Raw genomic sequence first — 26,862 nt, forward strand, 5'->3', positions numbered from 1 at the left:
AAAAAAAAATATGAAAGCTGCTGTTAAAATCAAAATCTTGTAAAAAAAAATAAAAAGATAAGATGCGAACGAATGCAGGGTCAAGCGATTAATTAATGGAATTAAAATCATTTCCAGACTTAATTTTTTAGCTCATCAGACGTTATTTTGCAAGAATCGATGTAACTCTATCCGTGAACCCATTTCCCTTTTTTTCTCTTTCCATAAAATACAAGATTTTTTTCTTCACATTGAAATACTTTAGAAACCAAAGATCACACACAAAATTTTTTTTGTGGGTATATTTTGCACACCTACATACAAAAAAAATATTTTTTGTTTTTTTCTTTTAAATTTTTGTATGAAAACGCCTCAGTAATGTGCGAGAAGTAAAAATAGAAAATTTTACATGCGAAATAACAACAACAACAACGAAAATATAACGAAACATATTTTTTTTTTGTGATCGTGGTTGCAATAATTTTCTTCTTGATTTTTTTTCGAATAGATTTATGAATAGAAAATTTTTGATGCGATCACAATACTTTACTGAAAGTTTTTCCGAGGCAAGGAGGAAAGTCACTAACACAGATGAGGTAAGTGAAAATCTTTTGTACGATCGAAATTAGGGGTGAAGGAATTTTTTCATTAATTTTTGGCTATGAAATTAACAAAAATGATAAAACTTGGTATGAAAGTATTGAAAAAAATATTTAAATTAATTTTTTAATTTAATTTTTTTTTTTAATTTTTAAGAAATTTTTTTCAGAATGATCTCAAAAATTTTAATTCTATTAAAACTCTCATCAAAAATTATTTTTTCTTTGAAATTTGTCACTTTACAATCTTATTTGATTTTTTAAAAAATTTAAGGAATTTGTATGAAATAAATTTTAGGTTTAAAACATTTTTTTGAAATTTAATTTTTAATGACAAATAAAAAAAAAATACAAAAATATACTAAAAATACAAAAGAAATATTAAATTTAATTTTTTTGTACAATTTTCCGCTTAAATGAGAGAAAAAAAAATTATTCAGATAAACGTTCAAATCTCATAAAATCAAAAAAAAAAAAAACTTTAAAAATTATTATTTTCTTTAAAAATTTAAGCCTAGGAGTGAATTTTTTAATATATTTTACAAACAAATTGAGACAAATTAGTTAAAAATTTGAAGTTCAAATTCGAAAATATCGAAATTAGAACAAAAATTCATAAAAAATATTCAGGTAAATATTAAAATCGATCAAAATACAAAAAAAAAATCTTTAAAAATTATTTTTTCTCTTTAAAAATTTTAGCCAAGAAGGTAGAAGAGTGACTTTTTTGACATGTCTTACAAAAAAAAAAATTTTTTTGAAAAAAAAAAATAATATTTTGTAATTGGAAAGGAAATTTCAGACAAAATGGTTCAGGTAAAATCTTTTAAACCCCTTAAAATACGAAAAATTACCTCAAAAATAATTTTTTGTTTAAATTTTCAGAAAAAAAAACTGATGAAAATTCCTTAACCCCAAGTACCACTTTTACATCAATGAAAATAAAATAAAAGCCAGTTGGAGTGGGGATAGCGACACGATCATCGCACGTATCGCACAGACACACACCGTTTGTCGTCATAGTATTAACTTTACTGTGTTGTTCAAACCTAACTCAGAATTTGGCCGTTTGTTCGCTGGTTTTCAGTTCGCTGTTGAACCGTTCAAGTCGCGGATTCAAGTGTAAGTAGACGTTTAATTTTAGTTTTCTGCTGTAAAAAAAAATAATTTTTTCTGGCAAGAAAAATTGAAAAAAAGTGTGAGAAAAAGTTCTACGAAAAAATTCTAATTAAAAAGTTTTTGATTGATTTTTTTTTCTGTGATTGAAAGAAACGAAAGAAAGAGTGAAGAAAAAGTGATTTTTTTATCCTGAAAGAAAAAAACAACAACAACAACAAATGTCCATCAAGAACTTTAAAAAAATAAAAAATTCTTTAAACGAGAATAAAATTAAATAATTAACGATTACTTAACAAGTCATGAAAAAGAGAAAAATACGAGATTAAATAATGAAGAACAAAAAGTGTGACAATTTGATCCGATGTTCAGAGGGAAAAAACCTCACAGACCATATTTATACGCGCGCGCGCCACACAAAAAATTTTCATGTGATCGAAAAAAAAGTTTTATTTTTAAACCAGGCACCTACAGAACGATGCGATCGGTGTTGCGTTACTTTTATGATTTTTTTCATTCATTCATAACACACAACACGAGAAACGTGTGAGGGTGTTGGTGAGACGAAAAGTTGTTGTTGTAGTTGGAAAGTGTTGGGAAATTGTGAAGGAAAATGCTCAACACACAACGAAATGACGAAAATGTTTTATTTATGCTTTTTTTTCGTGTGTTTGTGAGTTTCGGTGCGTGTGTGGGATGAATTTTTTTGGCAACGATCCAGAAAATTTGTTTTTCAATTTTTATTTTTTTTTCTTGTTCCTATAATAATAATTATTATTACGAATTTTAAATACCTGTTGCCGTCTTATGTCATAATGAGTGAGAAAATGTGGAGGATTGTTCTCTCTTTCTCTCGATTATTGCGAAATTTTTGAATTTTTTGATCGTTTCTGAAAAAGTAAAATTCAAAAATTTAATTCTAAATTAATTTTTAATATTTTTAATTTAATTTTAAAAATAATTTTAAATTAATTTTTATTAATTTTTAATTTTAATTTAATTTTAAAAATTTATTCTAAATTAATTTTAATTATTTTTAATTTAATTTATTAATTTAATTTTAATTTAATTATTTTTTTTAAAGAAAAAATAAATTTTTTATTCAATGATTTTTTAAATGCTATTTTTGTCGATGAAATTTCTCTTAAGGTCGTTAATTTTGATATTTTTACCTAAAATTTGTTTAAAAAAAAATTAAAAATTTCGCCTAAGAGCCTTTTAAATTAATTTTTCAATCAATTAAAAAAAATTAAAAGCTTAAAAATTTAAATTTTGCTCGAATTTTATCCAAAAACAATCAAAAAAATTATTTTCTTCCATCAAATCCTCTAAAAATTACCTCAGAAATTCAAATTTCTAACTTTCAACCTCAAAATAATCCAAAAACCGTTGAAGCTTGCACCAATCACTCCAAATGCATTCACTTTGCATCGCAACAACTCACATTATTCTCGTCCAATGATCCATTGCTAAACAAATACTCTCTCATGTGAATTCCGGAAATGATGAGACTCCATTAATTCCGACTGAAAGCTGTGCAAAGCCAACAAATGAACCGTTTTCAATGACATTTTTAGGTCATTGCACACACAAAGAATGGATCTTTCACTTTTGTTCAAGTTTTTAATGCATTTCCCCCCATTTTTATCGCTCGAATCTCGAAAGAATGCAGAATTTTCTCGAAACGCACCATTGAAATGTCTCAAATTTCCCACAAAAATCACTTTTTTCGCTCGCGGTAACTTCATCTCGCGAATTGAGGTTGCGCGTTGTAATCACTTTGCACCGTCTTGTCACGAAAAATTAATGCAAATCACTGCATCTGCCGTCGGAATTGTTCCGTGTGAATTATTAGTAATCAAAACGTATCAATTTACGTGCCATTCCGATATCCGTTTGTTTGTTACGAGTTTAAATCAAGTGATTCATGATTTTTTTGTGCGAAATAAGGTCAAGTTGTGCGATTTATGTGCTCCCCTGGTTACTTTGACGATGACGAGAGGTCAAGAAAGTAACAAAAACACTCGCGCATTCCAATGTTACTGAGTCAGATGTAGCGTGAATGAGATGCAACGATGCGAAATGCAGCGTAAAACAAGACCTTAACACGTTTTATTGTTTACTTCTCATAAATTTTGCTTTGCGGAGAAATTGTTTGTTTGTTATTGTTGCACGGAATTTGTAAAATGCACAAAAAAAGTGCATGAGTTGCGAGAATTATGTAAAATTAAGTCACTTTGTTGATAAATTTTAAAGAATTCTTGCAACATTGAAGTTGGAGTGACATTGAAGATGATGCGGAAGAAATTTTTTTAAATTTTTTTCTAATTTTTGTTTTTTTTTTAATTTCAGATCCAAGTATTTTTTCTGTAGTGTAATCAAAAAGAAAGTCAAAAAACTCTCATCATGGACGCGATTAAGAAGAAGATGCAAGCCATGAAGCTTGAAAAAGATAATGCCTTAGACCGTGCTCTCCTCTGTGAGCAACAAGCTCGCGATGCCAACTTGCGCGCCGAGAAGGCCGAGGAGGAAGCTCGCTCTTTGCAAAAGAAAATCCAAACCATTGAAAACGATTTGGATCAAACACAAGAAACCTTGGGACAAGTTAATGGCAAACTTGAAACCAAAGAAAAGGAATTGCAAACTGTAAGTACAAATTTTCATTTTTTTTTTTTATTTTAAGGTAAAAAGTCCAAATTTTGACATTATTTAATTAATTTTTCACAAAGTTCTTAATTCTATTGAATTTTGAATATTTTTATTAAAAAAAAAGAAAAATTCTAGCTTAAAAATTGTAAATCTAAATTTGATAATTTTTTAAATTAAAATTTAATTTTTTAAATATTAATTAAAAAATTATATAAAATAAAATTAAAAAAAAAATTTTAAATAAAATTAATTTTTTATTTAAATTTCAATAAAAAAAATTAATTTTAATTAAAATAATATTTAATATTTTAATTTTATTAAAATTAATGAATTAATTTATTTTTATTAATTTTTAAATTAAACCAAAACAATAAATCAACAGAAAATTTTTTAAAAAAATATTTTTAATCAAAAAAAAATATTTTAATAGAAAAAATAATTATTTTTAAGAAAAATTGATATATTGATATTGAAAAAAAAAAAACTGCATCAAAAATTTTTAAAAATAATTAATTAATTATAAAAAATTGTCAAATTTAACTTTTAAGTTATATTTAAATTTTTAAAGTTTTAAAAATTTAATTTTCACAAAAATCAATGAAATTTGTCAAAAATTAACTGTCAAAAATTAATTTTGGACTTTAAGCCTGAAACCTTTTTAATTTTTTCTTCGACAAAAAATGCAACTTCATTTCGTATGACCTTGAACTAGATAAATTCGTCTTTCCTGTAAGAAAAATTGGAGTGCAATTGAAAGAAATTATTTTTTAATGAGAGCATGAGACATGTTTAAGAGAGAACTATTAATAGAACATTTGAAATGCGTGAAAGAATGTGAAAAATATTGTCGATTAAAATCTGAACGGAAATTGAGATCATCAAGAAAAAATCTATGGGTGTGGTTTTTCTTTCTTTCACTTTCTACCATTTTTTTTTAATTTTTTAAAAAAAAAATTGAAAGAAAATTGAAAAATTCATAAAAAATATATTTTTTTTTTGCATTCAAATGTGAAAAATTGACTCAAATTCGAAAAAAAAAATGAAATTTTTTCCAATAATGAGATCATTTTCGAATTTTTTCCAAATAATTTTCTAACGTTAGACATCTGTTCGTATCTTATTTCGCTATTAAAGTCGCTCGCACTCGCCTTTGTGATTGCAAATAATTTATTTTTATCTTCGACGCCAAATACGGACTCGCGCGAGATGTTTCGTGCACGACGACGAAAAACTCTGCGACTGCGTCGGAAAAACGATTGTCACTAACACACACTTACGCCGCTGCCGCGATGATGATCATGATGTGTCGCTGACGATCATTTTATTTATTTTTCGCCCGACTGACTTATCTAATGCTTTAAAATTTTTTGTTGCATTGACGTCGACGTGGATCGACAACAAATTAGATGATAAAAATGTCACATCCTGAGAGTTATGTGCAGAAATATGAATCATTTGCAGGCAAAACAGTGAAAAGACGGCGTATTTAAAGGGGATGCATTGCGAAATTCGAGGGCAGTTTAACGCAGAATTTTCTAACAATAATTATTTGCTCCCGAAGAAATTTTTTTTCTTGAATTTTGTTTCGTTGTGTGCGTTTCAATTTAAATAAACAACGTACCTCGTACATTCGAACGAGTGTACGGAACAAAAAAAAATATTTTTCGTGATCATGTGGATGATAGGCAGAACATCATCAAACAGAGTCTCTAGTAGTAAGTGAATACGAGTTGTATAAATAAAAGGTTCACAATTTTAAATGAGAATTTAAAAAAAAAAAAATTTTTTTTAGAAGCAAAAATCAGTTGTTGCAGGAGCGGTAAATGGGTGCAAGTGAATGCAACGAAGAAACGTCAACGAAGCACAACGTTTGAAAAAAGCAAAACTTCGAAGACTGTTCAAAAGAGAGTATCGCAAACAGTACAGAGTAACAAAAGTTCGAGGGACGGAAACAACAACACGCAAATCGTTAAAAAGAAGAGCTCGGTCTCGAGAAATGTCAAAAAAGTGAATAACAAAAATACGACCATCAGCTGCTTCGACGACGACGACAACTTTAGAAATTATTCGAAACCGTGTTTCGCTAAAAATAGTTCCTCGTACCATTATGAGATGGTAGATCGTGACACATCAACGTCATCTAAAACAGATGTAAATATTTGTGGAAATGACTCGACAACAAGTACAAATAACAATCCCGCTGTCGATGGGAATTCCAACAAAACTCCCTCAAAGTCTTCCGTTCAATCACAATCCGATCCAAAAGCTTCCACGCTAGTAAGCAATACGCAAAGCAACAACAACGAAGGTGCATTATGTGATAACAATAACCCCCCAGCCGAAGTAACTGTCGAGACTGCTGCAAAAAAGGTGAAGAAATCGAGAAAAGACAAGGGCGATGGAAGTAGCAAAAAATCCTCGTCATCGTCGTCCCGCAATCCGGATTCTCACAAGAAACGACGAACGAAAGTTGCTCAAACGGACTATTCGACCATTGAGAGGACTGATGCCGAAGGTGCCAGTTTGGAAGACCTACTGGGCGGCGATTGGGAAACGGATCCCGATGCAGCGGAATGGGCAAAACTGAGGTGCACGAGTCAAAGTACGGAAGTTGTGCAGGAACGGGAGAACCGCAGGAAGAATCGATGCGCAGACTATCCGGGACTGGCATTCGGACGAAGTGTCTTCAGCTCCGACACACTCATGAAATTCAGCATTATCCGCAATGAGCTGCACAATATCATGAAATCACAACTGAAACGGGTAAACTTTGTTGCACCGCAATTCACTAATTATCGAAATTCTGTTCCAGCCTGCAGACGATGAATTGTGTTGGTGTTTCGTGTGTGGCTCAACTTTTATTGTTATTGAATATTTGCGTGTTTTTTTTTGTTCGTACCTTGCACGTCTCGCACGTCGTCGTCGTCGCGGTGTGACGTCACACGAGTTTTCTTACAAAAGAAATTTAATTTAATTCAATTAACTTTCAATTCAAGAATATTTGAGTAGAAGAAGGGCTGACACACTTTTTTCTTTTTGCGTTCAATGAAGTGTGACTTGACAGCGAAAATTGCTACAAGTTTTACCTTTAATTAACACTTTTAAGTAGTTCATCCATTAAACAACTTTTTTTTGTTGTTTAGAAAATTTGAACGCGTTGGAGGGATTTTTGGCACAAATAATTGTGTCATTTTCAAGTGCATTAATTTTTTTAATTTTTTTTTTAGATTTTGACGTCATTAAAATACATGCAAAGACGAGTTAATGTGAAGATTAGATAAGAAAGTTTGAATATTAACAAAAAAATGTGTGATAAAGCGACAAATTAGGAAGGCAGACAACTTTTTGGCACCTTTGATGACTTGAAATAGCATGAATGTGAGACGTTGAGTAAGAGATAAGAACGAAATGAGGTGCAATGGTGATTTTAATGTCATAATTGGCAGTGAATTTGTAGATAAGATTGATGAGTGTGGCAAATAAGATGTCATAAGAGGGCGTTTTTAATGCGAATTTGATAATAATGGAATGATTTTTAAAGAAATTTTTACGAAAAAAATTTTATGGATCGAATTTTGATCATTTATGGACAAATTTTTATTTTTGGGAAACGTTTTAACTCCAAAAATATTCTGAGTTACCAATTTCATCAATTTCTATTGAATATCGATGAAAGAAAAAAAATATTTAAATGCTAATTTTATCATTAATTTATTCAAAAACGATTTTTTAATTTATTTTGACAAAAATATTTTAAGTCATTAATCAATCTGATAAATTTTGGGCCTTGGAAATAATTAAAACTGCTAATTTTATCAGAAAATTTTATTTTGTAATGACTTTTAAAGCACTTAATGTGCATTTAATTAAAAAAAAAGTTAAAAATAATTTTTTTTTTTTCAAAAATTATTTTTTTTTTTGAAAAAAATTGCTTTAAATATCAAAAATTTCCTTAGTTATTTTTTTTAATCAAAAATTTTAAATTTAAAAATAATTTTAAATGTTGGGTTAAATGTTGTTAAATGACAATTTTTAAGTTAAAAAATTTTAACTTCCTAAAATAGAGCAATTTTAATTTTTTTTGGGTTAAAATTTATTGCTTTGAAATAATTCTAAAAATTTTAAAGCCAAAATTTCTTTAATTATTAAAAAAATCATTTAAAAAAAATTGCATTAAAATTATTTTAATTTTTTATTTAAAAATTTTTTTTTTTTAAAGTTTTACTTGTAATGACAATTTCAAAGCCCAAATTATTTCAACTTCCCAAAAAAAATAAAAAAATATTTTTTTTGCTTAAAAATTTTAATTTTTTTAAAAACATTTTAGGCCATTTAATGCCAAATAATTTAAAAAAAAAATTCCCGTAGTCACACACCTGACATTTTTCATAAAATTTTTGATCGTAGCCGTCATCATAGGAGGGTCCCCCGATTGAAAAGTCACACAAAACCCAAGGCACCCAATTGAAAGTCATTCAAGCGCTTCAATGCGTAAATTGTCTCGCATAGTTTACGATTAAAATTTTTATTTTTTTTAATGAATTCATGATTCTACTACTTTAATTGTTGCTCATGCATGTTGACGGTCCATGTATAGCAAAACATTATTTTTTTTTGTCTACGATACAATGACCAGACTGCTATCAACTGGTAGTAACAGCATCGAGTTGTTGATTGAATTGAAACGGAAGCACCCACCTTTCGGCAATGCCATCAGAATATAATTTTTTATTAATGAATTTGAGTTTTTTTTCGATTGTGTGAATTTTTTTGAATGTTTTTAAGCTGGAATGACTTGCAAAAGACAATTTTCGGTGAAAAATCAAAGAAAATTCAAATAACGATAATTTTTTGTAAAATTAAATTGTGACGTATTCTTTGCCGGTTAGTCGATTCTCGATGAAACTCGATGAAAAACGCATCGAACCGCTAAAGAGACGGGCGTGTATCGCCAACACGCACACACTGACACCCTTTTCACCCGAAAAGCAGTCGTTCATTGAATGAAAAGGCACGGAATGAATCACCGTAGCAAGTCCCTAAATGGCAAAAAATGGATGTCAAAACGACATTTCCATAAAAAAACGATGAATTTCCGTTCAAGGCATTTAAATGGCCTCGACGTGAATATCGAGACACGTTCCGATTCTCAGCAGGATGCTTCAAAAATTGTCTCGATTGCTGAATTTTGTCACTTTTTTCTTCGATTCATTCATTTATTTGAATACACCGGCGGTCACAGCCTTTTGACAGTCATTCATTCGCGATTCATTCAGCTTTTGTGTCGCTACACGAACAGTTGTGCTTGTAGTTGTGGCAAACGCAAACTCCAGCCCGTACAACAACTCGTAGGTACGAGTTTCAAGTCAGTTTATGTGGAAGTGGAATCGAGTAAAGTAGTCGAAAAAATATAGGCTCGGCAATAAATTTTTTTTTGTGCTTGAAAAAATCTCTAGTTGGAAGTTTTGCGTGAAATTCGGTGCGAAAATAGCCTAAAATTGTGGAAAATCGGTCCCTAAGTACGGTGCACGTTCGGAAAGCTACTCGAAATTGAAGGAAATTTCAAGTGAACGACCAAATTATCGCATACAGAAAGTTTTGCACTTTTTTTTTATTACTGTGTTCATCATCATTCCATACCTAGAGTATATTTAAACCTATATAAAAATATCATATAGGAAGAAAATTCAACACATACAACAAAGTTGCTCGAAAAAATACGAAAAAATCCGGAAAAAAGTATAAAAAATTTATACTTTTTCGAATAAAATTCAATTAAAAAAAAATTTCAAGTGAAAAAAAAAATCAAGTAAAAATGACGACAAATTTGCAACAAGGTACACTCTTGGATGTACTTAAAAAGAAAATGCGCGCAACAAAAGAGGAAATGGAAAAGTACAAGGATGAGTGCGAGGAATATGTTAAAAAGTTACAAGTTGAAGCGATCAGACGCGAAGAAGTAAGTGCCCAAAAAATCAACAAAATTTTTCCTTCCACGCATACCAACTTGGATGAACGACGACGACGACGACAAGTTGTCGAACCATTCGCGACCAATTTTTGAATTTCACGTCAAAAAACACGCAAATTTTGATTAAAATCGCATAAAAACTCGTAAAAATCGGAGTAAAGTTGAGCAAGTGGTCAAAAAAAAGTTAAAAATAGTCAGTTACGGATTCTTATTAGAATCGAAGAAATGAATTAAAGTGAAAAGTTGTGCTTGTGTTGGTATGGCAGCAACAAAGTATGCGTGTGAATGGCGACAAAATAAATACATTTTGAATGAATCGGAGGTTTATTCAACTAAACCATGAAATATGCTGGATGACTGAGTGCAATGTCAAAAAAATTGATTCGTTCATGAAAGAGAAGAGAAAAAAATATATATTGAGGGGACCGAAGTGATGATGACAACAAAAACAAATGACGACGTAATATGTAATTTTTGTTGCGTTTTTAGTGCAGCGCGGTCCTTTTGTGATTGATGACGAATTAAAAATGGACTGGAAAAGGGGGAAAATGTGACGTAGTTTCTTGATTTTATGCGAAAATTCATCAAATATGTTAAAAATGAGCCCAGTTTGAAGAATTTTTCAAGAATTCTTAATTTTGGAAGTCAAAAAATGAGTTTTACAGATTCTAAAGATGTAAAAATTAAAGATTTTTGTCTCAAAAACAAGAAAAATCACTTTTAAAAAATTTTTTGACATCTTAAATATTTTAGAGATCAATTTTGAGGCTTTTGAAGATCTTGTCATGCAATAAATTATAATTTTTAGCATGAAAAATAGTTTTTTCAAAAGAAAACTTTAATTTTTTTTTACTTAAGATGACATATTTAGCATTTTTAAATAATTCTTATTAAAATTTAGTTAAAAAAAATTTTTTTCAAGGTTCTGAAGTATTTTCTTTGAAATTTAGAATCCGTTGGGAAACCTATTTTAAGACTTTTAAAGTTCTTTTTATCACTAAAAATAATTTTTTGAAAAAAAAAATTGATTTTTTGTACTCCAAATGGCATTTTTTTCATCATTTCAACATTGATGATGATCTTTAAGTTTATAAAAATACCTGAAAAAAATAATTTTTATTAAAAATTAAAATAATTTTTAATATTTTTAGTCAAATTCTTACCAAAAACAGCATTTTCCGCTTCATACTCCAGTTAAAAACTCTTAAAACGTAAAATATTATCATTAAATGGCATTACTTTTAATAAAATAATCATAATAATAATAACATTTATTATTACGAAACGACACGAAAAGAAATTAACGCTCATTCATACATTTTTGTATTTATATTTTTTTTTACCGTATACCTACCATGACACATAACGGACCTGATTTCAATGCCATGCCATCATCGCCGTACGCGAACTACGAACATCATCATCATCAGCAGCAGCATCGAATACCAACCAGTTCTCATTACCGTATTAAACATTTCTTTCTTGCCGTTTTCGTTCCAAAAAGGTGCATAAATTGTGTGTGAAGTTGCATTTAAAACGCTGAAAAAAATTCTATACTTAAAGAAATTTTTTTTTGTACGAGCTATATGAGAATTTTAATGCTGACGATGCTCAGTTAACCGGTTATTCGCTTTTTAGCTGCTACTCGTAAATTATTTTAAAAAGAAATGGACGAATAGTTTAGCCAAATTTCCATTGTTTTGGATTTTTTACGCGTTATTATTTTTTTTTTTTAGATAATAATTGAATGAATGGACAAAAAAAAAACAAGAAAACGTGAAAAAATAGACAATAAAGAAATTTTTTTCTTGAATTTATTAAGATTTTACATCTTAAAAGCCCATAAATGTGTGGAGAAAAGGTCAAGTTTACACAATTCAACGCTCTTGTTCACAATTTTTCTCTGAATATTTCATGAATTTATTTATTCGAGAGAGTCTTAGTCATAGTTTTTTTTTTAAATTTGCATAATTTATGAATTATGCCACAAGCCACAAATTTTCAGTATTAGAAATATGTGACCTACTCATGTAAGCGGTGATAATGACATTAAACTAAAAAATTTAATCGCAGGCACGAGCTCGATGCAAGCAATAAAAATATTAATTGGTCAGTGAACTTCGGTAGTCAAACAAATGAAGCGAAGTAAATCGAAATAATCGAAAAAGTAGAGAAAGAGATCGATAGTTTTTGCATCACGTCAATTTTTACATCAAACCAAAAATAAAAAAAAGTTTCTTCCAAAAAAAATATTCGATCGGTACGAACGAAAAGAAATATGTTATTATTAAATTTCTTTTTACAACCTAAATATTCGGACATAGTACCGTTAGTTATTGAAGGTCACTTATGCTTCTCTCTCTCGGTGTTTTTTTCTTCGTCTTTCGATTTTTTTTTTGAATGAAAGAAGCTTACAAGAAAAAAAAATAAATAATAATATCAAAACTGGATTTCTATTTCGGTCTTTTTTTATCAACGAGCTAATTGTTGAAGTCATTCAAAATCATGTTCAATAAAAAAATTATTTGAAATGAACTGAGTATTAACCTTGATACACAACATTTGTTGATGATGAACTTTTATTATTATTAAACAAAAAAAATCGCTCAATTCAGGTCATGTTTATTATTTTAGCGTTTAGTTTATTGAATTGAACTCGATAAATAATGTATTGTAGCCGATTTTGTCGAATAATGATCCGATGAACGGAGATCTTGCGTGTGATCAATGGATTTTTGTTTTAATTGTGTGACGCAACATACTTGAAAAATGTTGCGAAAAATAAAAAATATGAAGTTAGAATCAAATTAAGAACTCTCAATGTTTAATTGATATCTCAAAATTATTTTTGTTTCCTCAAAAAAAATTTTTAATTTCGAATTGACAAATTTTCGAAAATTCGAAATTAAAGGAAAATTTAAAAGTTTTAAACATTTACCTAATATTTATTTTCAAGTAAAAAATAGTCTTTTTTTTTAGAAAAAAATTTAAAAAAGACAAAATATATAATAAAGTAATGACTTGTTATTTTTTTCAAATTTTCGAAAATTCGAAATTAAAAAAAATAAAAATTTTTAAATCAATAAAATTTTTTTTAAAATAAAATAAATAATTAATTTTATTAAAAATTAATATTTATCTGATCAAAAAAATTAATTTTGAATAAAAATGTCAAAAAAAGATTAAATAAAAATTATTCTAAAACTTTTCAAATTTTCGAAAATTCGAAATTAATTTCGAAAAATACAAATTCACCACAAAAACCCGATTTTTCATCTAATTTTGAAATTAGAACTTCAGTTCACTGAAATAATTTACTATTACGAGCCTAATCATCATCATTATTATCATCACCTGTGTTATCAGAAATTCAAACAAATGAGCTAAGCATGAGTTTATGACCGATCACTTACGATATCTTATCACCAACAAGTGACTTCATTTCTCGTCATTGCTTTTCAGAGTAAACAAATTCTCATAAAAAAAAGTTTCAAACTCAATCGTTGTAAAAATAATTATTAAGCAAATATTTTAACGTTTACGTCACTATGGCGATTCATTAAATTCATTACATGCGATCAAATTAAGTCTTAATTTGATGAAAATGATACATTTTGATACCAAATATGGTTTTACGTTAAAACTTTTCAACTTTTGGATTAGAAAAAAATTATTGCATAATTTTTTTTACATCAGGTAAATCAAATAATGAATAAAAAAAATAGAAAAACACGGGAAACGCCCCACAAGTCGTTAACTGATAAAGAATAAAAAAAGAAGAAACGACGCGTCGAACATAAATGTTTCTCTGTGTTAGTTGATGACATCATTTTTTTTCGCATAATATTGAATAAATAATACAAATGTCACTTTTTTTACTCCTTATAAGGTGTTATTCATACATTTGTCGTAACATTGATGAACGAACGTGTTTTTTTTTTGTTCGTCGATTTGTAAATGTTTACTTTTCGATGTAAATACAAAACAGACTCGGTTCCCTTGAACGGGCGAGATCGATTCTAAAAGATGTCAATTTCCTTCTTTCACTCGTCACAGACTTTGCGGCAAGAAAAAAATGACGTAATCCGCATGCCATGTGTTGTTATTGTTCCAATGAAGAATTGTTTGCGAAACTTTTTAATCAAACTTTTGCACGCAATCGTGACGACTGGATTCAAGCAAATCAGTGCACTTGCCGTTCAGAGATCGTTTGATGATGCAATGCTCACAACATTTTTCGACCGTTAATGAGTCGCTAAATGAATTTTAACAGCAAGAAGCTGATAATGTGTTATTTATTGTCTGAGACGATGAACTCTTCTTGTAACAAAAAACACACAATACTCCATAAAAAATGTAAAAAATGAAGTTATTGTTTGTTAAAGTAGCGTGAAAATGTGCAAAATGAGATCTTTTTCTCTTTTTAAGTCGCTGTGAGTCTTGACACGAATCACTTTCATCAGAATTTTAATTGAATTTCCCTTGTGAAATCATTCCAGCGTGATTTCCTTTCACTGTATGCGCTCCGTTGGCGAACAAAATGCATTAAAAAAATAATTAACAGCATAAAAGTTGCATATTTTGATTATGACGGACGTGAGAAAGTACAAATTTAGTGATTTACGATCCGTTTTTCCGACATGAAACAGGAAGTTTTTGAAATTTACGGCATTTTCATGTCATTTTTAAGCTCCATGTGACACAAATCAGTGCCAAACTTAAATTTTTGAGATCTTATGTATGTTTGACTCTCACAAAAATCCTAAATTCGTTAAATTTATTGCTTGGTTTGGATTAATTGGATGAGATTTGAAGCTGAAAAAGAAAATTAATTGCTTGGTTTGGATTAATTAAATAATTTTTAAAGCCTTAAGAGGCTTAAAAGGCATTTTTGGGCCCTTTTTTGATGAAAATTGTTCCAAATAATGCTCAACGCCCCATGTAACAATCCCAAAAATACATTTTTAATCAAAATTGATAAAATCCACGATAAATTGCGTGGTTTACACGAATAAACTTACAAAGTTGACAATACAAAAAATGTGTAATTCACATTTAAATGAGTCAATAACGCACCTTTTCTGTTCGGAAACACACGTACATTGTGTTGTCTGTCCGAATAACATTTTATTACTGGACTTATTTGGTAGCGCAGCAACACTGCGGCTCGTTATTGTTATTGCATCGCAGTTTTTACACTTTTTAATTGGGACTTTATGGTGTCGCGCGGTGTCTTTTTGACTTGCGCCGACAATTAATTACAAGTTTCCTTATTTTACTGCGTTACGAAATGGCAAAAAGTTGACGACCTTGAACCTCAAAAGGCTTTCATGGAACTTTTTTTTGTCCGAAATGACGATTCGAATCGAATTTTGTGCCAGAAATGTTCTTGGATTAACAAAAACTTCACGTACAATTGTCAGTCGTGGGGAATTTATGCTAATTTTTACATGAATTTCATGGAAATCGCCGGTTTAAAGGCAAAAAGTAACGTTATCTTGAACTTTTTGTTTACAATTCGTTAATAAATTGCATTAATTCGCATTTATTAGAGAGAATAGCAGATCTAGATAACGCAAATAATGTAATTTATACTTCATAAGCGGAGATAAATTAAGAGATAAAACTTAAATTGCATAAATTCATACAATTCACTTACGAGAAAGGTGGGAAAAGTGAAGTTGCATGCACTGTCATTAGACGAGATCCGGATTTTTGATAAAATTTCCGCTTCAGAAAGCAAAAGAACCACCCATGGCTCTCTTGATCTCATTTATTTTGAATTTTTTGAATGAACGCAGCTGTTCTAATCCTTTGACTTGACTCAACTTTGAATAATTTTCGATGACTTGTTGAGTCATTTGACGTCTCAGGTATATTTTTACAAAGAAAGCCAAACAATTTTCTGTTTGCTAAGCATTCCTCGTCTTTTCAATGTATATTATTTCATACAAGCAGCCGGTGTTTCAAGTTTTTTTTTTGCCTCTCTTTCTTTAATGAATACTCCATTGCGATTGTTTAAACAAACAAAAAAATGTATTTATTTAAATAAATAAAAAATGTAAAAAAAAACACTCACACAATGAATGAAGATATTAAATCTCGCACGAACACTCGCAAAATTGTCCGTAGTGTGAATGTTAATTTTACCGGCAAAAAAAACGAGTTTTCGACTCATGACACATTAATTTTTTTTCTTTTGATTTGCAATTAGCGATCGCGAACTACTTTCTGTTTTGAAAAATGAGACGATCTCCTAAAAAGGCTATTGTCTCCGATTATGACAGTCTTCCAAAAAAATTTTTTTTTGAGTAGGCGAGATTTTGATACAATTACGAATAAAAATGGTCATTCATCCTCTCGACGAAAAAATTTGAATAGAATGAGAGATGAATAGAAATTAATTCGTTTTTATCAAAAAAAGAAGTTCCTTTTGAATTTTTTCAAATCAAAATTTCCTTTTACAAAAAAAAAAATGAATTTTTAATTGTCATTGACCATAAAAGTTGATGAATAACTTGAATCAAGTCCGATCGATAAACTTTTTTTTAATGATGTATTCTATTCACGTCTCGTCTCACGGGACGATCGGATCGGAAGTTCATCATTAGTCAATAAATATAAAATAAAAATAGGCATTGATAGAAAATGTATTCAAATGAGGCGGATGCAATTAGCAAAAATGTTTTTGTATGAAATCCCACGTGTTTTTAATTAAAATTAATTTTTTACACAAAAATTGGAAAAATTTTGCAAAAATTTAATTTTTTTCAAAAAGTTTTATTTTATAAAAATATTATTGATAATTAATTTTAAATATTTTTAAAAAACCAACATTTAATTTAATTGAAATTAAAAAAAAAAAAAAAATATAAATTTTATTCTAAAAAATTTTTAAAAAATTTATTAAAATATAATTTAAAAAAAAATAAATAAAAATTAAATTTAATATAATTTTCAACAATTTCTGAGTAAAAAATTAATTTTTTAATTGGAGTCAAAAATACATAATTGCCATTAAAAAAAAATTAATAAATATTTGTAAAATTATTTTACAAAGTTGGTAAATCATTCAATTTTTATAAAAAAGTATAATTAAAAAAAATAATTAAATTTAAAAAAATATTAATTTAATTAAATTTTTAATTTATTAAAAATATTGTGTAAAAAATTAATTTTTTAATTAAATTTAAATTTTGCTAATTTTTCAAACAAAAAAAAATAAATAAAAATAAAATAAAACAATTTCACTTACTGCATCTGCCTATTTTCTCTAACGCGAAAGAATGATGTCACCTAACAAGCTAAAAAAAATAGAGAAAAAATGTTGTCAAGCAGTTAATTAAAAAAAAAGTTTGCATAAATTTCTATACCTCTACCACACACATAAAAATAATCAATTATTTTTCCAACAAAAGCTCGATTTACTAATAAATCGTTGAAAAGTCACTTAACAAGATTGATAAGCAACGCGTACCTGCTGTTGCTCCAAGTTATTTTTAAACTGGATTAATTTACATTTATTGTGTTGTGTGTAGATAAAAATACTGTTCAATGAACTAGAAATCTAGTCTGACACAGTAATAAAATAACTTTGTTATGCATTTTCCATCATAAATTAATTAATGATATTGTTTGAGACAACAAAAGCACTTCTGGAATTGGCTCATAATAATTAAAAAAATTTCTCATCACAGTTAATTTAGTTGAGTTAACGCCAATTCCATTTAAAAAAAAGTCAACATTCTCATTAAGAACTTTTTTTTTGTTGAACTTCCGGTTTTTTTTTCATTTATTATAAAAAAAAAATAATTTTTTTATTAGAAATGCTCTTTGCATATGAATAAAATTTATTTTTTGGATGCACTCAGTCAGTTCGTGAATGCGTGTTCGTTCAAACGGATATGAACAATGGAGTTGTGGGTGTGAGTGATTTCGAGTCTTATCATTTAAAGGTCATCCAACTCTCTTTAAATCTATGAAGTTGCATTATTTATTTTTTTTTTATCAAAAATTTACGAAAAAAAATTTCCTTTGAATGGCGTTTGAGAGAAATTTCTTTTGCTTTGCAGGCCGAATCTGAGGTTGCTGCTCTTAATCGTCGTATCCAATTGTTGGAAGAAGATCTTGAACGTTCCGAAGAACGTTTGGCATCTGCTTCAGCTAAGCTCTCAGAAGCTTCCGCTGCTGCCGATGAAAGTGAACGGTAAGTCGTGTGACATTTTAGGATTTTTTTTTTCGAAAAACAAAAAAATCATCGAATTTTCTCATAATAAGTTCGAAATTCCCTTAATTTCTTATTAATTTTTGAAAAAAATAATTTTCATGCATTCATGACAATAAAAAAAATCGAAAAACAGGATAAGAAAAGCTCTTGAGAATCGAACAAATATGGAAGACGATAGGGTAGCTATATTGGAAGCACAGTTAGCACAAGCAAAATTAATTGCTGAGGAAGCCGATAAGAAATACGAAGAGGTAGCAACGAAAATTCTCTTGGTTCTGTTAGGGACTTGTTAGGGTTTGGTCTCTTTCGGCAGCGAAAGACGGCTCAAACGTGTTAGGGCTCATAACTTTTTGATTTTTCAGCATTTTTTATGTATTGGATGCCCATCAATCGTGCGATCATCACGGAAAAACTTTTCACTGAACCTTTTCTAAATAATATTTTTTTACAATTTTTCATCAATTTGGACACCAGTGCACGCAAAATACTTGAAAACCGCTCACTTGCCGATGAAGAACGTATGGATGCTCTTGAAAACCAATTGAAGGAAGCTCGCTTCTTGGCTGAGGAAGCCGACAAGAAATACGATGAGGTTGAGACCGAAGATATTACTTGATTTTTTGTTCCGTTTTTTCTCTTTTTTGCTCTGAAATTGACTTAACAATGTCACACTTACTAACTCGACGCAAAAAATCGTATCAGATTACTGAATTAAATTCAGTAGACAACAACTTCTGAGTACGCAAGATTTTTTTTTGAAATGGAAACGGAATGAATTTGCAAGAAATGGCAGCTAATCAACAAGAATCGTTTAAGAAACGAGACTTCTACCAATAAACCTTAGATACGGAGAAGACGAACCAATTAATTAATATTTTAGAAGAAGAAGAAATTAATATAAATCATAATTAATTAATCAATAAATTTTAACAACAACTATTATATATATATTTTATCATTTATATTTGTTTAACAATTTATTTTTAATTGAAGAAAAAAACTTTGATCATTTTAATCCCAAAGAAATAGTTTTGACTCGACCCGATAAATAATTAATAAATGACCGATGCCTTAAAAAAATAATAAAAATAGGTGCTTTAAATGTACTTGAAACGAAAAAAAAGAAAAAAAAATAGAAATAGAAGTTGACACATTTTATCATAAATAATAAATATTTTTTACTTAGAAAGTTGCAGAAATTTTAATAAAAAAATTGTAAAAAGGCAGCAAATTTTAAATGTATCAGTCTGAATTAAAATGATAATTTAACTAAAAAAATATAAAAATATATATTAATATATGAAAACTTGGTTTTATAAATTTTTTTCGTCGTCCTGAAGAAAGATGGTTGGATTGTTGGTTTTTGCTCAATTTCGATTCGTATTGTCGATTTATTCGTATTTTGAAGAAATTTTCCAAAGATTTTCCCTTTTCTCAAGATTGTGGTCGATATTTTTATTATTATTTTTTTTTTTTTGATAATTTTTTAATTTATTTATTTTAAATTTACTTTTTATTTGGAAATTATTCATCTTGGATTTAACAAAATAATTTTAGAGAATTTTTTGCGGAATTTTTATGAATTTTCAAATATTTGAGAAATATTCAGCTAATTTTTTTAATAACTTATTTTCTAAAATATTTTTTAAATATCTAAATTAAATTTTGTTTCATGAATTTCAATTTTTATTAAAAAATTTATTTTTACTTTAATTAATAAATTATTATTAATTTAAATTTATTTAAAATATTTAAAATTTATTAATTAAAATAAAAATATTTTTTAGATTAAAATTGATAAAAATCAATTTATAAACCTCAAATTATTTTTTTGCAAGAAATTTATTACGAATATAATTTTTTCTATTTAATGAAAAGTTTTTTAATCAATCTAATTTTTCTTGAATTATTTTATATATTTTTATCTAAAATTTGAATAATTTTTCGCTAAAGTATATTTTATAAAATTAAAATTATAAGTATTCTTTTCTGCTAAAAATTCTCTAAAAATATTTTAAAACCTAAAATTTTTTAATTATTTGTATAAAATAAAAATTAAAATAAATTCTTCGATTTATTATTTTTTTTTTAAATCCAAAAAAATTATTTTTATTTTCAATAATTTAAATATTTTGGCTTTTAAAATATTTTTCGATATATTTTTGGTAAAAATTAGATTAAAAAATTAGCCTTCGTCGTCGATTAAAATTAAATTATACACTCTTTAAACTTCGAACGAAAATCAACTTTGAGCAAAAACTTCCATTCAACCAACAAAAAATGTGTCAACTTCTGAATTCTTCTCTTCTAACGAATCATCTACTAACAAAAATTTCAACAAACCGCATGATTTTGGATTTGTGTGTCTTTCCACGCCAAAAAGAACGAACAAAATTAATTCCAACAAAATTTTCTCGTCGCCCCGTCAACTTAGGTCGCTCGTAAATTGGCTATGGTTGAAGCCGATCTTGAACGTGCTGAAGAACGTGCCGAAGCTGGTGAAGCGTACGTCTCATAATTTATTATTTTTTTCAGTTTGATTTTTATTTTTTGTTGTTGTTGTTGTCGCTTTTGATTTTGTTTCTAATGACAATTCAAGCGCGCGCGTTGCATTCACGCGTCAGTTACACATATTGTGACAATGCGATGATAGATGCAAGGACAAGGTCAAGTATAAACTTGGTTTGATGTGAAATCGAGACAATCGCGATCAAATGTCTTGACTGGTTAAACGACTATCGAGACACGCTCAATTGCATTTTCTCACATTTGAATTAAAAGTTTTTAAACTAAACTAACAATTTTTTTTACAGGAAATTTTAATTTTTTTACATTTTTTTAATTAATTAATTAATTTAAGAAAAAATCAGCTAGCTAGATTTTAAATTTTAAGTCTAACCAAAAATTTTGCATGAAAACTAATCTCTGTTGATTTTTTTTTTACCTTTTTTTTATGTTGTTTGATGTTAATTTTGCCAATTATCTAACAATGCCAAACGTGTGAAACACTTTTACGAACAAAAGGTTGCCAGAAAATTAGTGTTGATGGAGCAAGACTTAGAACGGTCAGAGGAAAAAGTGGAGCTTAGTGAAAGGTTTGTACGCTTAACTAACAATTTTCGTTGTTTTGATATTTTTTTTCATTAAATTTTAATTAAAAATTTGAATTAATTTGATTTTTTTTCTAAATTTACAGCAAGATTGTCGAACTTGAGGAAGAACTCCGTGTTGTAGGCAACAACCTTAAATCCCTTGAAGTCTCTGAAGAGAAGGTAATTGTTCAGTTTACTAACTTCGCGAAATTTTTTTCAATTTTAATAATGATGGCGTCGAAGTTTTTATGAATTTATAAAATTAAAAAAATTCACAAAAGCTTCAAAACGTCAAATTTCTCTCACAGATTCAAGAAACGTTTTATTTAACGAAAAATTCGCAAAATTCTTAATTTATTATAATTTTATTGTTGAAACGCGCGCGGAATTAGAATTAGATCTTCAACGTATAATTTAAAGAAGAAAAAAATTCTCAACATATTTTTATTTTATTTAATAAAAAAAAAACGGTAACAGGCCAACCAACGTGAAGAAGAATACAAAAACCAAATCAAGACCCTCACAAACCGTCTTAAGGAGGTATTTAAGCGCGTCGAAATTTCTCTGAGTTTGAGTTGTTGTCGTTTTTGTTCTTCTTCCGAGTGTTTTAAAAATCGATGTTGTAATTCGAAGTTTTCTCTAACCCGATTTTTTGTTGTTTTATTTTTTTTTAAATAACTCGCTTATACTTAATAAAAAAAATATATAATTATGATTAATCAAAAAATTTACGCAAAAACACACAAAAAATACCACACGTTAGGCCACACAACGAGAAGAATCATTCGAGGGCCAAGTGAGATTATTGGAGAAACAATTGAAGGAGGTACAGTGTAAAAATGAAGCGAATCGAATTTATTTTGTACATACATGACTTCAGATCGGCATCATATTTGTTCAACTATGTTATCATTTTGTAGTCTTGATTCGCTATTTTTACATGTTTTTTACGGGGAATTACAAAAAAAAAACGTTTCTCACGAATATAAATAAAAAAAACTTAAGGTGGCGGGAAAAAATGTTTTTTTTAGCTATTTTTGTTAAATTTTTTCGTTTTTAATTTTTTTTTTTCATGTAATTGGTCAAAAAATCAAACATAATTTTGTGTAATTCAATGAAACAATTAATTAATAAATGTTCAGGCTGCTGTCTCTCGTGAGTCCATTGAAGATAAGATTCATCATTTAACTGAAAAATTAGCAAGTGTAAGTTCGAGTCACGAAATTTACGGGATTAAGGGATTTCACACAAATATTTAACAAGAAAAATCATTTATTTAAAAAAATAATTAAAAATAAATTGACTTTTCTTGTTAAAAAATCACTCTCTCTACACTTGTATCGTCTTGAAGTAATTAAAAATAAAATTTAGCACGAAATTTACACAAAAAGGAATATGGCAACGTATAAAAAATTAACACATTACACAAAAAATTTGCTAACTTCTTTCAGTAAAGTTCTAAATTTCTATTATTTTAACATTTTTTATTGTTTAAAGTTACTAAAAAAAAATAAAAATTTCAAATTATTGTTTATAAAAGTAAAATTAATGCACAGTTCAGTAAATGCACTTTTACTAAAATATGATGTCGAAGTAATTTTTTGCATGTTTTTGTCTTTCTGTTAGAAAAAATCTTAATTAAAAGTTAATTTTTTAATTATTGAAACTTTAAATTAAGATATTTTAATTTTATTGCATGGGGCATGATTTTTTTAAATGTAAAATTGCTTTAAAAAAATCAAGAAAAATCAAGAAATTTTAATTTTTAAAAAAAAAAAAAATAAATAAATAAATAAATAAAAAAATTTAAAAAAATAAAAAAAAAAAAAAAAAAAATAAAATAAATTTTAAATTAATTTTCTTGATTTTTTTAAATAAATTCGCAAAATTTTGTTAAATTTAAATTTTTCACTAATTTAAATTTATTTTTTTCCTTTTTAAAAAAAATAATCATAGGCTGAGGCTCGCGCTGAATTTGCCGAACGTTCCGTTCAAAAGCTCCAAAAGGAAGTGGACAGACTCGAAGGTATGTTTCTCTTATTTTTGTACCGTACCAAAGTCGTACTAAGAACCTGCCTTAACGAAAATCTCGAAGTAATGCGTGTCGTTTTGCGATTTGGAGATATTTGTAAAATGATTCAATTAACATGATTTTTTTTTGTTTTATTGCAATTACTTGAATTACCAAAGAACATTTGTATTAAAATAGACCAAAGATGTAGTTTTAGATTGCTTGTAATTATTTATTTTTTGATAAATTGCCAAATATTTGACGTAATTCATGTAATTTAAAATATTTTTAAGAATTGTGTACAAAAAGAAACGCTTGGTTTACATCAGTTTTTTTTTTTCAAAATGCACCAATTTTCATCAGTAATGTTGTACATACGAGCACTTTTTGTGTTTAGGAGCAATTTGTATCACTTTTTTTTTGTATTAATTTAAAATTTGTATAAATCACTCCTGAAATGCAAAGTAACTGTGTAAGCCAAGTAATTTTTTTTGCACAAATTTTATATTAAAAAATAATGAAAAATTAATTTTTTAAATAATTTTCATAATTTTTTAATTAATTTTTCCCTAAATTTTTTTTAAATATTAAATTTTTGCCTTTTTTTATTTTTTTTTATGTTTGCCAATAAACTTAACTTAACTTGTTGTTGTTGTGTGTGTAAAATCCTCTAACAGACGATATTCTGCACGAGCGTTCCAAAAACAAATTGCTCCAAGAGGAGATGGAAGCAACTTTGCATGATATTCAAAATATGTAAAAAACAAACAAACAATCAGCGTTCAACAATTACTTTGTACACATACAAAAAATTATAATATTCCAATTTAAAAAGACAAAAAAAAAAGATCAAGAAACAAAACACGTACACAAAATAAATAAATTAAAAAAAATGCATTTGAAAACACCAGAATGTTTGTTAGGATTTATAAATAACTTAAAACAGATTTTAATTTAAATATTTTTGCAAATTTTGCGTGAAGAAGCGAAAAAAAGAAAGCCATGGAAAATTTCCAAGTCACTTTTTATCATTATTACAAAAAAAAAAATAAAATTATATTATTATAGCCTTATCTAAGATAATTAATTATTATTATTATTATCATGATTCTTTGTGAAAGAAAAAAATTACTGCCTTGGATATTTTCCTAAACAAATAAATTAAAAAAAAAAAAATAATATAAACATAAAAAGAAAAGACACACAATTTTTTTTAAAGATTTTTTTATTAGCTGAGAAATCGTGTCGTCGTGCCTTTTATACTTGAGATACTTTTAAGCTTTTATACAAAAAAATATATATAATTTATATATTGAGCACAAATCATTCCAAAAAACAAACTTTCCAATTAAAAATAATAATTCCATTTTTTTTAAATAAATATTTATATAATAACAAAGACAAGAGAAATTGTGTGCCACACATTTGTGTTTTTTTTTTATAAATTAAATTTTAAAAGTCAAACGCTCTTCTTCCAATTTTTAAAGTAGTATAATAATGATGATGATTTAATTTTTGTATTAATTGATTATTGTTATTATTAGAAAGTACACTAAATAAAAAAAAATATAAAATACAGTCAAGTGCATTATTAATGATAAAGTATTTTCCAAACATTCAAACACATTTCCAATTTTTTATAATTAAATATTAAAAATTAAAGTTTTACTAATAAAAGAAAAAAAAAGTATGTGAAAAAGTTGTACGATTTTTTGACATAATCCTGAATCCTTTTTGATTTTGAGTGTTTATAAATAATTAATAAAGAAAATAAAATTTAATAATGATAATAATAATATATATTATTTTATTTTAAAAAAATATTTGTTGTTGTGTTTTATTTATTTTTCCCCTGAGTGTTTTATTTTTTTAATTGTAAAAATTATTTTTTATTTGCTTATCTTTTTATTATTTTTTTTTATTTATTTATAATTTTTTGCGAATGCTTGCCAATCAAAAAACATAACTGCTAACGACTAACGCAATACACTGAAAATAAAAAAAAATAACTTGCGGTGCATCAGACGAGTTAATTGTCGAAAAAGATCGCTACATGGAAGTGGGTGACGAACTAGACTTCACATTTGTCGATTTGATCGAAGGCATTGAGCCAATTTACACGGTGCGTCGTCCCAAGCCTCCAACTCCCCCACCAAAGCCTCCAAGTCCTCCAAAACCAACGCCCGAGGAACTTGCTGCGATTGCCGCTGCCGAAGCTGCTGCAGCTGGAGGCGCCGCGCCGGGCACTGAAGGCGCCGCTCCCGCTGAAGGAGGCGAGGCAGGAGCTCCAGCTGTCGTCATCAAGGATGCAAGTCCCTTCGATTTACAGAAACACTTGCCGCCAGAAGCTGCCGAAGTACCATTTGTGCCATCACACGAAGAACCAAAGCCAGCAACGCCCGAGCCATCGCCTGCCCCAGCTGCTGAACCATCTCCAGCACCCGAAGCTGCTCCAGCTCCCGCTGAGGGAGAAGCTGCTCCCGCTCCTGCCGAAGGAGAAGCAGCTCCCGCTGAAGCACCTGCTGCTGAAGCTCCTGCTGCTGAAGCTCCTGCTGCCGAAGCACCTGCTGATGCACCTCCAGCGGAATAAATTAACACCTTTTTGCCTTTTTTTTCTAACTTAAACGATCACGACGAATTTACAAGCTGCCAAAAACTAACTCTCAAAATTTTTTATTAGTCGCTTTTTTATTATTTCTTTAAAAAAAAATATTAAATATTATACAACATTACCATATTATATTTATTAATTGTACGAAGTCAAGCCAGAAAAAAGAAAGACATGAAATTATTAACTGAACTTTTTTGCTTTATTAATCTTAACAACCTGCGCGATGCATTTTTGAGTTGATGTTGTGAAAATTTTTACTTTTTTTAAGGTAATTATTCAAAAAATTAAAAATTAATAAATCATATAACAATAAAATGCGATAAATTTTGCTTTTGGCTTTAAAAATAACAAAAAAATGGTACAAAAAAAATTAAATTTATTGTTTTTGATTATTATTTTTTAATAAAAAATTATTATTATTATTAAATTATCGCTAAACAGACGAGTTGGTCCAAGAGAAGGAGAAGTACAGAGAAATCGGAGACGATCTCGACACTGCCTTCGTCGAGCTCATCCTCAAGGAATAAATGCCGCAACAACATACGTTACACATCAATTTGTTATAATAATTGCAATGATTTTCGCCGAACACCTGCTGAAACAATGG

At 28.1% G+C, this 26,862-nt stretch overlaps 1 protein-coding gene across 1 annotated transcript; it reads left to right on the forward strand.

Moving 5' to 3' along the window:
- Nucleotides 1–1,643: 1,643 nt before the first annotated feature.
- On the forward strand, nt 1,644–26,422 carry LOC134834800 (tropomyosin). The gene is made up of 9 exons (XM_063849586.1): nt 1,644–1,700; nt 4,047–4,340; nt 18,387–18,520; nt 19,016–19,133; nt 20,976–21,046; nt 21,738–21,813; nt 22,111–22,173; nt 23,590–23,659; nt 25,669–26,422. Exons 2-9 carry the CDS (start codon nt 4,101–4,103, stop codon nt 26,232–26,234), a joined length of 1,338 nt encoding a protein of 445 aa, XP_063705656.1. The 5' UTR covers nt 1,644–1,700; nt 4,047–4,100; the 3' UTR covers nt 26,235–26,422.
- Nucleotides 26,423–26,862: the final 440 nt, after the last annotated feature.

Source organism: Culicoides brevitarsis, chromosome 1, assembly GCF_036172545.1.
Source record: "Culicoides brevitarsis isolate CSIRO-B50_1 chromosome 1, AGI_CSIRO_Cbre_v1, whole genome shotgun sequence".
In the NCBI taxonomy this organism is placed as follows: domain Eukaryota; kingdom Metazoa; phylum Arthropoda; class Insecta; order Diptera; family Ceratopogonidae; genus Culicoides; species Culicoides brevitarsis.

What these genes read in the sequence shown, in the direction of transcription:
- LOC134834800 (XM_063849586.1), top strand. Translation starts at nt 4,101, where the DNA reads ATGGACGCGATTAAGAAGAAGATGCAAGCCATGAAGCTTGAAAAAGAT. An exon ending in CGTGCCGAAGCTGGTGAAGC is followed by an intron (nt 21,047 to 21,737) that starts GTACGTCTCATA and finishes CTAAATTTACAG; the next exon opens with CAAGATTGTCGAACTTGAGG. An exon ending in GGAAGTGGACAGACTCGAAG is followed by an intron (nt 23,660 to 25,668) that starts GTATGTTTCTCT and finishes GCGGTGCATCAG; the next exon opens with ACGAGTTAATTGTCGAAAAA.